Source organism: Lutra lutra, chromosome 11, assembly GCF_902655055.1.
Source record: "Lutra lutra chromosome 11, mLutLut1.2, whole genome shotgun sequence".
NCBI lineage: Eukaryota > Metazoa > Chordata > Mammalia > Carnivora > Mustelidae > Lutra > Lutra lutra.
Genome location: NC_062288.1, coordinates 75,891,802 through 75,907,335, shown reverse-complemented (window position 1 = coordinate 75,907,335; position 15,534 = coordinate 75,891,802). Strand labels below are relative to the sequence as shown.

General features: G+C 32.5%; 1 protein-coding gene across 1 annotated transcript in view; it reads left to right on the top strand.

Moving 5' to 3' along the window:
* Nucleotides 1-15,131, top strand: part of ASZ1 (ankyrin repeat, SAM and basic leucine zipper domain containing 1) — a 53,728-nt gene extending 38,597 nt beyond the window's left edge. The window contains exons 6-13 of the mRNA XM_047695526.1: nucleotides 279-413; nucleotides 1,574-1,698; nucleotides 2,766-2,841; nucleotides 4,233-4,289; nucleotides 5,200-5,309; nucleotides 10,594-10,699; nucleotides 11,498-11,611; nucleotides 14,859-15,131. Coding sequence (XP_047551482.1) covers nucleotides 279-413; nucleotides 1,574-1,698; nucleotides 2,766-2,841; nucleotides 4,233-4,289; nucleotides 5,200-5,309; nucleotides 10,594-10,699; nucleotides 11,498-11,611; nucleotides 14,859-15,011 — 876 coding nt within the window. The 3' untranslated portion in view covers nucleotides 15,012-15,131. The remainder of the gene's footprint in view (nucleotides 1-278; nucleotides 414-1,573; nucleotides 1,699-2,765; nucleotides 2,842-4,232; nucleotides 4,290-5,199; nucleotides 5,310-10,593; nucleotides 10,700-11,497; nucleotides 11,612-14,858) is intronic.
* The last annotated feature ends 403 nt before the right edge of the window (nucleotides 15,132-15,534 follow it).

Genomic DNA, 15,534 nt, shown 5'->3' with positions numbered 1-15,534 from the left:
ACAGAAAACAGTTCAGGGATTAGCAGATATATTATTTCATTCTCTAATACCACTTGACTACATTATTTGGTTTTATAAAATCAGTGAGCACTGGCAGTCTGCTTTGCAATTACAACTTTGGAAATATGTTTACATTATATTGTAAAATGAAGAGATTGAATCATTCTGTTAATTAACCATGTTCACTTTTTTATTGTGCCATAAATACTGTTGAGAAGTTTTCCTTTCTGGCTCATATATACTCCCTCTCTTTAAACATCTTCTTCCCTCACTTACAGGCTTTAACATGGGCAGCACGTCAGGGTCATAAAAATGTAGTTTTGAAGTTGCTTGAACTTGGAGCTAATAAAATGCTACAAACCAAAGATGGAAAGACACCAAGTGAGATTGCAAAAAGAAATAAACATCTAGAGGTATCCTATATATTAATTTTTCTCTGACATGTTACATTATTATTCAGAACTTTGTATTGTTTTGTTAGAACTCACAACTGTTCTAATGGTGTAGCTGGCTATTATTAAATGCTTAAATATGTAATCTTCCTTTGGCCAGTTAATGAAACTTTATTTTACTAGAGTACTCACTTTTACTAAATAAGAGGCATTTATAATGTGGTAATTTAAAAGCTACATAAAGAAATAATAAAGTCTTATTCTGTCCCTAGAAATAAAATTGTAATAGACCATTTAACAATTCGAACTGGTCCAGACTTTTAAAAATTAACTAGTGTTTTGAGAAAGCTAGTAAATTGTCAAAATTTGAACACGTAATTAAAATGTTTTTTAATTTTAATTAATACATATTAAACATTTTAAAAATTAAATCCTTTAAGCTACATTTACTCCTATACATGTGACAAGGTATATAATACAGTGATAACATATTTGGGTGGATGATCTACTGTCATTCACATATTAAAGTCAGTAATAAATATTTGCCATGCATTAAATCACTTTATTGATACAAACTTTTAGTCTGAATAGTAAAGCTTTTGGCCAAAGGCCTGTAATTTCTAAGCAAGGATATAATACAGTACAACTATGTAAAACTAACATATAGTTCAAGAGCTTCTAAACCTGAGTTTCTGAATTTGAAAGCATGTAACATTCCATAAGTTCCATCACATAATCAGACCATGCCACTTTTACTGCATGGAAAATAACTTTCTCTATATTTTAAGCAATCTGATAAACATGCCTTTCATTTTCTAACTCAAATCTGCATTTCCAAAATTATTCTAGAGTAATTACTAATTACTGACATAATCACTAATTACTAATGTGAAACTTCAAAAAGAAATCTATTGTTTTTCTTCTAAGCTTTGAAAATTTGGAAAATTTAATTAGTTTACTGCATTATTAAATTTAGGGTAGATGACACTGAATTTGACATATTAAATTTATGAACATCAGAGATTATTTTGTGTTATAAATTATTTTTTAAAGAGATCTGATTTTGTGTTCTGGCTGATTATGTGACACAACCCTGACTTATTAAAAAGTTAGATTCTAAGTGTAGGTGATGGTATATAATAATGTTAACTGTATTTGAATGGCTTGTTAATTTTTTGCAGATCTTCAATTTTCTTTCTTTAACTTTAAATCCATTGGAGGGAAAGCTTCAACAGCTAACTAAAGAAGAGACTATCTGTAAACTATTGACAACAGATTCTGATAAAGAAAATGATCACTTATTTAGGTAAATAACATGTTTTCATCCAATAAAATATCTATAAATAAGTAAAAAGGATTCATGACTTTAGCTTTAGTAAATATGACATTTAAAGTATATTTTATACTTTTGCAAGCATTTTTTCATATCACTGAGAAATGTCTGGATTTTAAAAATGCTTTTTTCTCCAGAATTTTAGAAAAATTTTATGTATGTGTACTAACAGTAATGAGAATAATTTCTGACTTTAAATAAAATAACAACAATGAAATTTATTTCTTTTTTTTTAATTTCTTTTTATTTTATTTATTTATTTGACAGTAGGCAGAGAGGTAGGCAGAGAGAGAGGGGAAAGCAGGCTCCCTGCTGAGCAGAGAGCCAGATGTGGGGCTCCATCCCAGGACCCTAAGATCATGACCTGAGCTGAAGGCAGAGGCTTAACACACTGAGCCACCAAGGCGCCCTTACAGTGAAATTTATTTCTAAAAAAAGTCTAAGATTACATTTTTGTTAGTATTCAAACTAGACTGCATCTTGCTTTCTAATTCTTTTTAGCAAATTTCTGACTTTATAAGCTAAAATTAAAAATACATTGTTTACTAAACACACTTCACTACATGGCCACAAAATTGTCTCTGCTTTCCCACATTTAAAATTATTAAATCTTTACTTTCTACAATTTTTTTTTAAAGATTTTATTTACTTATTTGACAGACAGAGATCACAAGTAGACAGAGAGGCAGGCAGAGAGAGAGAGGGAAGCAGGCTCCCTGCCGAGCAGAGAGCCCGATGCGGGACTCGATCCCAGGACCCTGAGATCATGACCTGAGCCGAAGGCAGCGGCTTAACCCACTGAGCCACCCAGGCACCCCTTTACTTTCTACAATTAAAGAGATTTTCATGTATAGAGACCTTGCAAGGAACATACGTATAGGCAACTGTTTTACTGTCATCGTTTTCTCTGTTTACTTAGATCTTCACTCAAGAAACTTCCTAATTTCTTTGATATAACATAGGTCTAGTGTGTAAATTTGCAATTATGATTGTGCACTTACAGTCTGTTCTGAAATTAACATTTCTATAAATATGTATAGTTCATATACAGCATTTGGAGATCTGGAAATATTTTTACATGGTCTTGGACTTGAACATATGACAGATTTATTAAAGGTAAGATCTTGTGTGAGATACATTGATATGCTTATTTGTTAACTAAATATTAATTCACAAGCATGCTGATATCAAAGTGCCAAGTACACTTTTCTCCATAATTTGTAATAGATCCCATTTTAAACTTAAAAACATTTGAAAATTTATTATTCTAGAAATTTATATAAACTTGAATCTGGCTGGAATAAACAGCTTTTACTCACTGCCTGAAACCTTACAGAACTCCTCCTTTTACTTTTTTTTTTTTTAAAGATTTTATTTATTTGACAGATAGAGATCACAAGTAGGCAGAGAGGCAGGCAGAGAGAGCAAGAGGAGGAAGCAGGCTCCCTGCTGAGCAGAGAAGCCGATGTGGGGCTCTATCTCAGGACCCTGGGATCATGACCTGAGCCGAAGGCAGAGGCTTTAACCCACTGAGCCACCCAGGGGCCCCTCCTCCTCATACTTTTAAGCCCTTAGTTTGTTTTTACAGTTTCTGATCTTCCCAAATAGAATATTAGAAGCATGATTTTCAGTCAAACAAATCTGGTATCAGATTCTTGCTGTAATGATTAACTGAAATATGTTACTTAAATCTCTTTTTTCATAAGGATGATAATACCTAGTTTAGGATTGTCATAGAGATTAAATTAGATCATATGCCTAGCATTGTTATAGATACTTTGGGTATGTATTATGGGGTTTGAATAGATGACAGTTATCAGCCATTTAGCTGATATGAAGCAGTAAAGCACTATTTGAGATAAGCTCTCTTTAGGAATATACACACTCTGTTTAGGTAGTTCAGAACTGGGCTTCATTTTACAATCTTGAAACTTGTTTTTTTTTTAAGATTTTATTTATTTATTTGACAGAGGGAGATCATAAGTAGGCAGAGAGACAGGCAGAGGTAGGGGGAAGCAGGCTCCCTGCTGAGCCCCAATGTGGGGCTCGATCCCAGGACCCTGAGATCATGACCTGAGCTGAAAGCAGAGGCTTAGCTTACTGAGCCACCGAGGTGCCTCTTGAAACTTCTTCCTATTTGAGAAATACTGAGTAAAACTAAATGTTATTGATTACTTAATATGCAAGTAGAAATTTAAAAATATTCATAAAATATAATGTCAATCAAATTTTATAAAACTCTTTCTACTTATGTGAGCAGATATGTTATAATGATTTTCTTTGAATCTGGGAAACTGGCTATGTTTGTTCTTTTTTAGGTAATTATATATATAATGAACTCTACTATCTACCCAGTAGAATAGTTCTATACCTACATATCCTATTCCCTTTTAGAACTGAAAGTTATTTAGGAGGGTAGCATATAACTGACTAATTTAGGACAGTTGCCTACTTCCCTTTCTAATGTTGTATTTGTATCAAAATGTTGCATTTTTTCTATTCTACAGGAAAGAGATATAACCTTAAGACACCTTTTGACCATGAGGAAAGATGAATTTACAAAGGTTAGTATCAGTTTCAAAAACTCCAGACATTCGTTCATATTTTAAGAATTCTGGATGCTTTTATTTTCTATTTTAAAAATCCTAGAGGTACAGACTGTAAATTATCTTTTGATAGGTTTTTTATTAGATATGATTATGAATAACGTCTTTAAAATCTTCTGTTACAGTATGAATTTGCTTTTTTCTTCAGATTAGTCATGGCATCTCAACTAAAACTGCTGCTTCATTTCTAAATCTAAAATAGTTTTATAAAACAATTTACTCAGAAATAAGAGGTGGCTTTTTTTATACATAGGTATGCATATGTGTCCTCCAAATACTGCCTTTTGCTAGGTTCTCAAAAAGATCAAGACCTATTATTTTGCCATCTAGTATTATTAAGTAACAATTTGAAAATAAGCTTGGGAAATACTAGAGATACTTTAATAGAATACCTGAAAAGTAATCATCTTCCTCCATGAATACATTGGAAAGTTGAAATCTTCAGTATTACAACAAGTCAAAATAAACATAGTACTTAGCTTAATCTAGGAGAGAAAATTTAGTTAGTTAGCACTAAAAGTAAAGACAAAAGAAGACATAATCCTTATTTAATCACAATAATATTTTGAATAATGCTTTGAAGGAAAAATTGTTTTACTGTGGTGGTTTGGAAATTTTAATATCTTGTAATTTGCTTTTAGAATCCAGTTTTGCAAAAAATTGGCTATAGTCACTAGATATCTTTTTAATGATGTAACCTTGTCAGTCACAAGTAAAAGTAAACTATTTTTCAGTGTGTTTCTTACTTGTTTCTTACTTGTTTTTTCAAGATGTGAATTAATCAAGTAGAAAACTTCTTTAGCAATATTGAATATTAAATTACTCAAGTATGACTCTCCTGTTGCACCTTAAAATTATTTTTACTTAGAATGGAATTACCAGTAGAGATCAGCAAAAAATTCTGGCTGCTCTTAAAGAACTAGAGGTAGAAGAGATAAAATTTGGAGAATTACCTGAAGTGGCAAAGTTGGAAATCAGGTAAAATTAACATTAATATTGTTTAGAATCAGCTGTTCTTAAAAAAGAACTAAAATGTTTAATTTTCATAGTTTCTGAGTCCTTTTACTTGATAGTCATTTTCCCAATGAAACGGATAGTTCATTTTACAATATATTGTGTTCTGAAGTAGGAGGTACTTTATAACATCAATTTTTATAAAGTCATTTTACCAAAAAGCAAAACAGTGCATCTTCTTGTTAACTCAGTTAGAAACATTCTTTTATTTTTTCATTGCCTTTTGTTAAATGAACTATATGGGATCCCATGCTTTTTATAGTAAAGCTCAAATTCTTTTTAAATCATTTCAGGTGTCAAGTTGAAAATTCAGAGTAGTAATTTTTTCACAGGGCAATAAGAAAGTATTTGCAGTGTAGTTCAGCTGTGTTTTCAGCCTTACTCTTTAAGGAATTATGTTGTCAATATATAAAGCTCAGTTTTAATATTATAAACATGTCAAGCACTGATTATTAGTAATATTAGTAATCTAAAATCATTTTTTAAATAATTGTATTTTATTTTATTAATATTTTGTGGGGCAGTAAATTGCTTAACTTTTTAAGTGAAATAATTAAGAATTACAGGAAATTGCAAAGAGATGTTCAGGAAGATCCCATGCATTCTTTACTCAGTCTTGCCCAGTACTAATATCTTGTATAACTGTAGTACAATACTAAAACCAGAAAACTGACATATGTGATACAATCCACATAGCTTATTTATAGTTCACCGGTTAAATATGTGTTCATTTGTATGTGTATGTATAGCTTTATTCAGTCTTATCTCATGTGTATCTTCATGTAACTACTGCCACAATCAGTATACTTACTACCATAAATCTCCTTCACACTACTCCCATATAGACAGACCATCCCCCCAATCCCTAACAACCAATAATTTGTTGTCCATCTTGATAATGATATTATTTGTGAATGTTACCTAAATGGGATCATACAGTATGCATCCTTTTTTGATTTGCTTTTTTCGCTCATCTTAATTCCCATAAGTTTTATCCAAGTTCTATCTTATAAAATATACTTACAAATGTAGTACTATCAGCACTAATGTATCCTGTCTAAAAGTAACATTGCAACTATAATGAACATTGCAACTAAAATAAACATAAACATATATAAAAATAAATAAAAATAAATTTTAGTATTTAGGGAAGTTTTCCATGGGATAGTTTAGATGATCCAGATTTCTCTCAAAAGCTTATTGCAAGATTGAATTATTTCCCTTAACTTTTTCCTTATAATAAGATGATCTTTATTCAAAATAATGCCTCAATATTGTTTCATAATAATATTATAACTCTTAAATATTTCAACATTTTTAAATATTTTAAAGGATTTCAGTTGTGAGAACTTAAAACTTCTTGAATCTCTGTTACTTTTCTTAATTTTTTTTAACTTATTGTCTCCGTGAAGGAATATTTTAGGCTCTATGTGAACTAAATTGGAAATTAAAATGTTTAATGTAACTTATTTATATGATGACAGAGTTGACTGTACAAATTTACTTTGTGGAATTTAATAGACAAGAATGTGCAGAATCCTGAATGGTTCACTTATTAAAACTGCTGGATTTTTAAAAAATATAACTGGCAGACATATATTCCAGGAATTTGACCTTGTTATTAAATCACAGACTTTGTTTACATGCTGCTATGAAAAAGGTTTTACTTCCCATTTGTTCAAAGTCATTCTTTAAAGAAGAAATTAGTCATTAAGTCATAAGAAAACTAACAGCAGGAAAAGTTGAACTGATTGATTATAATCTTCTGGTAATGTGACTTCAACAATCTAGCTACTGATTTATTTTACAATACTTTCCTTCTATGTGTTAAATTTTCTAAAATAGTCTGTTACAAGAACACACGCACAGTACATTTACTTTTTTCTACACTTAGCATTACTATGTTTGCAGAATTAGAGAATGCAATTTAAAAATAATAACTATTCTGTTACTACCTTGACATATTTTGAACTGAAATAGTAAGCTTTCATCTATATCTTGACATTTTTTATGTCCAGACCTTTTCTCTGAGCCTACTCAAATATATCAAAAACATCTCATAACTGTGTCCATTAAGGAAATTATTTTTCCTCTAAAAAGAAGATATAGAATTTATGCAAAAATATATTCACATCTATTATTTATAAACATTCCAAAATTAGAAACTCTAAATATTTAACATCAGGGGAATGGTTGAATTACATTGCATTAATATATTCTATTCTGTCCTTCAAATTATTTTAAGACTTTAAAAAATACTCATAAGTATAAAAGGCAAATATGGAGTATGAGGTATAATACCAGTTGTATAAATGCATGTGAAAAATACTGGAAGAAAATGTGTGCTGTAAGGAAATACTCTAGCAGAGTGCCCTCCTTAATACCCACCACCAGGCTTACCCAACCTCCCAGCCCCCTCCCCTCCAAAATCCTCAGTTTGTTTCTCAGAGTCTACATTCTCTCATAGCTTGTCTCCCCCTCCAATTTCCCCCAACTCACTTCTCTCTATCTCCCAGTGTCTTCCGTATTATTCCTTATGCTCCACAAGTAAGTGAAACCATATGATAATTGACTCTTTGCTTGACTTACTTGACTCAGCATAATCTCCTCCAGTCCCATCCATGTTGATACAAAAGTTGGGTATTCATCCTTTCTGATGGAGGCATAATACTCCATTGTAGATAAGGACCATATCTTTTTTATCCATTCGTCTGTTGAAGGGCATCTTGGTTCTTTCCACAGTTTGGCCACTGTGGCCATTGCTGCAGTGAACATTGGAGTGCAGATGGCCCTTCTTTTAACTACATCTGTATCTTTGAGGTAAATACTCAATAGTGTAGTTGCAGGGTCATAAGGTAGCTCTATTTTTAATTTCTTTTTTCTTTTTTTTTTTTTTTAAGATTTTATTTATTTGACAGAGAGATCACAAGTAGGCAGAGAGGCAGGCAGGGAGAGAGGAAGGGAAGCAGGCTCCCCGCTGTGCAGAGGGCCCGATGCGGGGCTCGATCCCAGGACCCTGGGATCATGACCTGAGCCGAAGGCAGCGGCTTAACCCACTGAGCCACCCAGGCGCCCCCTATTTTTAATTTCTTAAGGAAGCTCCACACTGTTTTCCAAAGTGGTTCCACCAACTTGCATTCCCACCAGCAATGTAAAAGGGTTCCCCTTTCTCCACATCCTCTCTAATACTTGTTTTTTCCTGTCTTGTTGATTTTGGCCATTCTAACTGGATAAGGTGGTATCTCAGTGTTTTGATTTGAATCTCCATGATGGCTAATGATGATGAACATTTTTTCATGTCTGTTAGCCATTTGTATGTCTTCTTTGGAGAAGTGTCTGTTCATATCTTCTGCCCATTTTTTGACGTTATTATCTGTTTTGTGTGTGTTGAGTTTGAGGAATTCTTTATAGATCATTATAGATCAGCCCTTTGTCTGTACTGTCTTTTGCGAATATCTTCTCCCATTCCATGGTTTGCCTCTTGTTTTGTTGACTGTTTCCTTTGCTGTGCAGAAGCTTTTTATCTTGATGAAGTCCCAAAAGTTCATTTTTGCTTTTGTTTCCTTTGCCTTTGGAGACACATCTTGAAGTTGCTGTGGCCGATGTCAAAGAGGTTACTGCCTGTGTTCTCCTCTAGGATTTTGATAGATTCCTGCCTTATGTTGAGGTCTTTTATCCATTCCGAGTTTATCTTTGTGTATGGTGTGAGAGAATGGTTGAGTTTCATTCTTCTACACATAGCTGTCCAATTTTCCCAGCACCATTTATTGAAGAGACTGTCTTTTTTCCACTGTATATTTTTTCCTGCTTTGTCGAAGATTATTTGACCATAGAGTTGAGGGTCCATATCTGGGCTCTCTACTCTGTTCCACTGGTCTATATGTCTGTTTTTGTGCCAGTACCATGCTGTCTTGGTGATCACAGCTTTGTAGTAAAGCTTGAAATCAGGCAACGTGATGCCCCTGTTTTGTTTTTCTTTTTCAACATTTCCTTAGCGATTTGGGGTCTCTTCTGGTTCCATACAAATTTTAGGATTGTTTGTTCCAGCTCTTCGAAGAATGCCGGTATAGATTGTTCTGGGCAGTATAGACATGTTAACAATGTTTATTCTTCCGATCCATGAGCATGGAATGTTCTTCCATCTTTTTGTGTCTTCTTTAATTTCTTTCATGAGTGTTCTGTAGTTCCTCGAGTACAGATCCTTTACCTCTTTGGTTAGGTTTATTCCCAGATATCTTATGGTTCTTGGTACTAAATTTTATCCCAGTACTTAACTTCACACTTTTAAAACATGGCCTGTTGTTTTAATTTACACCATGTCATGCTGCAGTAAGAAATAACTTAATCCCAGAAAGTTACTTTGTGCCTCTTTTTAATCCATCCCAATTAAAAATAAAATAAATAAAAATAAAAGCACTACACTTAAAAAATAACTTCTAAATGATTTATAATAACAAAATTTATTTCTTGAGCACATGTGTCATGGCTGCACCCGAAATGGATCTCCTTCTTATTATTATTCTGAGAATAGGCTGGAGAAACAGCCCCACCCAGGACATGTTGCTCTTATGGCACAGGGAAAAGAGAGATATATTCTAACAGGAGGTGTATTGTAGAGTTCTGTGGTGGGGAGGGGGCAGCCATTCACACAGTATATGATGAATGCATACTATAGGGTTGCGATTTTTACAACATGCTTGGCAATATTCAGTGGCCCTGAAAATTATGCATCACAAGAAAGCTATGTATTTTCCTTTATTCATTAAGACTGTATAAATTTATATTCAAGTACCATCTCTGTGAAGCATTACAAATTCTCTATTCCCATTATACTAAGTACATTATCTCCAATTTTTAGATGTCTCAACTATAAGCTAATGTTAACATCTGCCTTATAGGAGTTGTAGGGAGGAATTAAAGAATGGTAGATGTAAAATAACCAGTGCATGCCTTCATGTAATAGATATCAATATTGATACTTTTATATTCCTTCTTTATATGTGCCTTTGAATAATGAGATTATAATTCTGTGTCTACCTCTCCTGCTGAAGCTCGAGATCCTCAAGATTGGAGACTTGTTTTCTTTGTATACCCAATGTCTAATTCATAGCTAATACATATTAGCTATTCTATAAATATTTTTAAAGAATATAGTAAATATTATGACTAGACATTGAGTAACTAACCCAGTGAAATGAAGTAAATTGCTCATATTAGTGATTCCTACTTGTTTGTTTCCTCTCTTTAGTGGTGATGAGTTCCTCAACTTTCTCCTGAAATTAAACAAACAGTGTGGCCATTTAATAACAGCTGTACAGAATATCATAACTGAGTTGCCTGTAAATTCTCACAAGGTATTCTATAAAACGTGTTAAGAAAAGTATGAGTGCTGAAGAACATTCCAGATAAGTTAATGATAATTCTCTAAACAGTGGTCTGGTAAAATTGTAAGTCACATAAAATGTAAATAAGTCAATATGTTTAATTATTACCCCTTTATATACTAATTAACTGAAGAACTATGTTCAAGTAAAGGAAAATGATTTAGACCAAAAATTAAACTGATCTGTGTGTTGAGCTTAACATTTCTTAAAGGGAATATAGTTGTTTAAAATATAAAGTGACAGGAGACCCAAGTGAAAGTTGAAACAAAACAATGTGTTGAGTGTTATTAAAAACCATATCAACATAAGGTTTGTTAATGAAGGAAAAGTTAAATAGAGAAAGTGTAAGTGACCTGTAAAAGCAAACTTTTTTTGTAGAGTTTTTCATGTGATTTGGTTTTAACTATTTGTTTATAGTGAAAAATACTTAATGCACTTGTTTTCCTCTGATTTTTATGTAACTCTAATATAGGAGTCTTATCATTCTTAAAACCTTCATGAAATTATTTGTTCACCATAAATTCTATTATTATTAAATATTAGTCTCCATAAAGTCATATATACATATATTTTATAAATGTATTCAAGGAACTGATGTGACTATATAAAATCACTAACTTCTTTTTGGCGTCAGAATTTATCCTGAACAAAAAATGCTTTTCAGTTTCATAATTTAATGGGTGAGAATACTGTGTAATTTTTGTAGATACAAAGTTATAAACCGTCATTTCCCATTCTTTAAAATGTGACTTTTGAAAATATTCACAGATAGTACTAGAATGGGCTTCTCCCCAGAATTTTACTTCAGTTTGTGAAGAACTGGTTAGTAATGTTGAAGATTTGAGTGAAGAGGTCTGCAAACTAAAAGATTTAATTCAGAAGGTATGTATTTAATATTTTAAAAGGGGAAATGATATACAAATAATATGTCAGATGATGAACCAGTTCTGACAAGAGCAACTTAAGCTCCCACTAGACAAGTGGAAAAAGGAAAGAAAGAATGAAGAAATATAAGAAACAAAGTTTGTGGGTTATTACAGGAATGCAGACTAAAAGAACAAGATCTATGATTTTTATCTTTTAAATTAGCAAGGTAGAATGCATCACCATACCCATTACTGGGTATTCCCCAAGTTGCTATTTTCATGTGAGACTGATGTCACAATGCCTTTCAGAAACAGTTTGGCAAGATGTGCCAAGGACCGTAAAAATATTTGTATCTATCAATAATTTAATGATTCCAAAATTGTATGTGCCATAATGTCCTATGCCAGGAGAATGATTTAACCAATTATGGTACACTCATTTGTTATAATGATATGCAGCCAAAAAAAAATAATGAAAATCAAGTATCACCATGTTAAAGATGTGAAATTATATTCTTTCTTACATATAAATACGCATATGAAAAATTACCAAAATGACATGTTTATCAGTCAGTTCCTTGAAAATCTGAGATAGATTTTTAGATGAAATATTCTATTTTCTAGACTTTCTTAAAGAGTATGGGCTTTTTTTTTGGTGGTGTTTCTGTATTCATATAGAACTATATATCTGGATTTAAGGACAGATAATTTTCCCCTCTCTTAAGAAAATTGGCTATAACAAGATCTAAGTTGCTGAAATCAGGAACTCTGTTGAAGATATATAATAAAGGAAAACACTTTCATTTGACTCAAGAACTCACTTCTGAGTTCTCCTAGTCTATTTAATAAATATCTTTGGTATCTATAATTTTTTTATGAAATAGCTAAAGTGAATGTCAGATTATTCTTTAAATTTGTATAGGTTCAACCCATAAGTCGTTTGATATTTTCATTAATATTTTATCATAAAAGGTTCTTCTCAAAATCAACTTTATACATGTTCCAGGTAATTTGTCATCCTAGTTATGACCATGTGTTCAATTAAAGGAGTCTTTTTTAAAAGTGAGTAGAAAATGGTGAAGCAAATTTTACAAAATAATAAGGGAATAAGTAAATTTTAAATGGGCCAAATGAGCAGTATATCTCAGAATTCTTGTAGACAATACCTCCTTTCGAGAGAAAGAGGCATCTTAGAAGTTGTATTATCTCTGACATTCATTCATTCACAATCATAAGAATGTCTACTGTATGTCAGGCAACTGTGCTACCCATTAGTCTCCTAACTACACTCCTTCCACTTTTCTGTTCCTTTAATCCATACCACTCTTCAAACAAACTTTCTCATATAAAAATCTAATTTTCTACTTTCTGAACTTGTTGACAACATGGGAATTATAGCACCAATCATCTTCACTACCTTCATCATCTTGAAGAAGTGAAGGAAAATCATGTTGATTTTACGTAGCGTGGTATTTTTCATGAAGATCCAGGGGAAATTTGGATGGACTATGTAAAGATACTTCCTGCAAACCATCATCCTTTAATGTTTAGTGTAGGAAATTCCCCCCAGACATCTTTCCTCAGGACTGGTAATTATTTGTTTTCTCCAAGATGAACTAAAAACATTTGGGGAGGGGGAGGAAGACTGAGATGAAATAAGAGAGAGGGGACAGGTTTTTCCTAAAGGAATGAAATTAAGAAGCACTGCTTTAGGGGTGACTTTGACTCTAAAACATAAATAATTCAATCAGGTACCATGATACTTATTTTAATAATGTGTACCTATAAGGAGAAACCTTAGCTTTCTTTAGCTAAGCATAAAGTCTTTTTTCTATGGCCTTCTCTACCTTAAATTTATATATTTCTATATAAGAACCAGCCTTGAAAATACATTTATTGGTTTATAAAAATGGCAGATACAGTTCTTTGGTCAGGAAAGTCTTAATTTTTGAACAAGCTTTATATTGGTTTTTCTGGATTAGCCTAAAGTAGTAATCACCATGAGATTTGATTTAGGGAACTGTGAAGGCTTCCAGATTTGGGGAATATGCTATTATGCCTGTTAAGCTTATGATACTTCAGTTTACCAATAATAACTGAAGCAAATTTTTTAAAAATATGAGTTACCATAGATAAGTGTATGGCGGTAACAAAGAGAGAGGGTAGGAGAGGTCAAGGCTAGACTTTAACACCACATCACTCTCTTTCAAAGCAACACACTGACAGGCTCCTGTCAGAAAGGGTCATTCTAAGTAATTGGTTAATAAAAGGAATGGCTGTCTCAGGATTCAGTAAATGGAGCATCAGTGTCAAAAAGGAATCTGTTACTGAATGAAGCCATTTGGAAGTCAGGCCAAGAATACAGTATTAAGGAGATTGGCATTGAAGTCTGTTTTCTGCTATAAATTTAAAATTAATTTTGCAAGCTTTTTAAATTAAATATTTACACTGTAGATTTTAGATGTAGTTATTCTTGCTAATGTTGAAAATATTTATGTCACCACTCTAGCCCAGTATGTTTCTAGTATATATCACTCTATAAATGTGCCTGATTCTTTTTATCTTTTGAAGATCTTTTGGCTTCTGCTCATTCTCCTTCTTCTGCTCCTCCCCCATCAACTATCTCTCTCTTGTGTCTCTCTCTCCTACACATACACACAACCCACACACATGGTTGGGGGGCCTTCTTTAGCAACAGAGTTCTGTAGGAGTATTCAGAAACTGACTGGGTCATGTGCTTTCATTGCTAAGAAGTCCTAAAAGAGCCACTTAAGTTTTTGTTAGTATTTGTTCCTACAATTATATTTAAATAAAGGATTAAACTTCTAGCAATAGCATCAAATCCTCTAGTTTTTGATAAATTTCATGTATTGTAGGTAAACTATAAGAATGGTTTACTTTTTTGTTAAGAAATCATTTAATATTTAAATACAGAGGGAAAAATCACAATTGTCATTGCTTGTAGGTAAAAATACAAATATTCAAGGAACTTTATCTCTTGATTAAAAAAAACCATGATTTTAAAATGTAATAATCTATCAAAGCATTTATTCTTAATGTGAAACTAATTCACCATGATGGGATCCTCGGCAAAAAAGACGGTTTTTTAAGACGAATGTGTTCACTTTAAATCTTCCATGGAAATCTTGCATTGGCTGCCTCTACATCAACTGAATTAACATGGATATTTTATTTTTAAAAATCAAAGATAATTTCAGTGTACTGTACATTAACTCTTTTCATTTTCTTATACTAAATATTAGTTGCAAAATGAGCGAGAAAATGATCCAACTCACATTCCATTAATGGAAAAAGTATCAACATGGAATAGCAGAATTTTGAAGAGGACGGCTATTGCAGTATGCGGATTTGGGTTTCTTCTTTTTGTTTGCAAGCTAACCTTCCAGAGAAAATAACCATAACATTTGTTTTGAATAATGTATGTATAATTCAAATTACCTACGAATGTTGCTTTTATCTATTTCTGGCACGGTATAAGTACATTATTTGCTGATACTCCATAGGAGAAATTATGATTGCATAGAGCAAAAAGTTTCTTTAGAAGATGGTTTGTCAGGGGGTGCCTGGGTGGCTCAGTGGGTTAAGCCGCTGCCTTCGGCTCGGGTCATGATCTCAGGGTCCTGGGATCGAGTCCCGCATCGGGCTCTCTGCTCAGCAGGGAGCCTGCTTCCCTCTCTCTCTCTGCCTGCCTCTCTGTCTACTTGTGATCTCTCTCTGTCAAATAAATAAATAAAATCTTAAAAAAAAAAGAGAGAAGATGGTTTGTCAGTTTGAGTTAAAAACATCATTTGCTATACTGTTATGTTAATTTTGATCAAGTAGTAAATTACAAGTGATTCTCAAGTTTGATTCTATGATTCTAAATCACATTCAAAATAAAAGTTTTATCTAATATTCTTTGACATTTAAAAGCAGTGT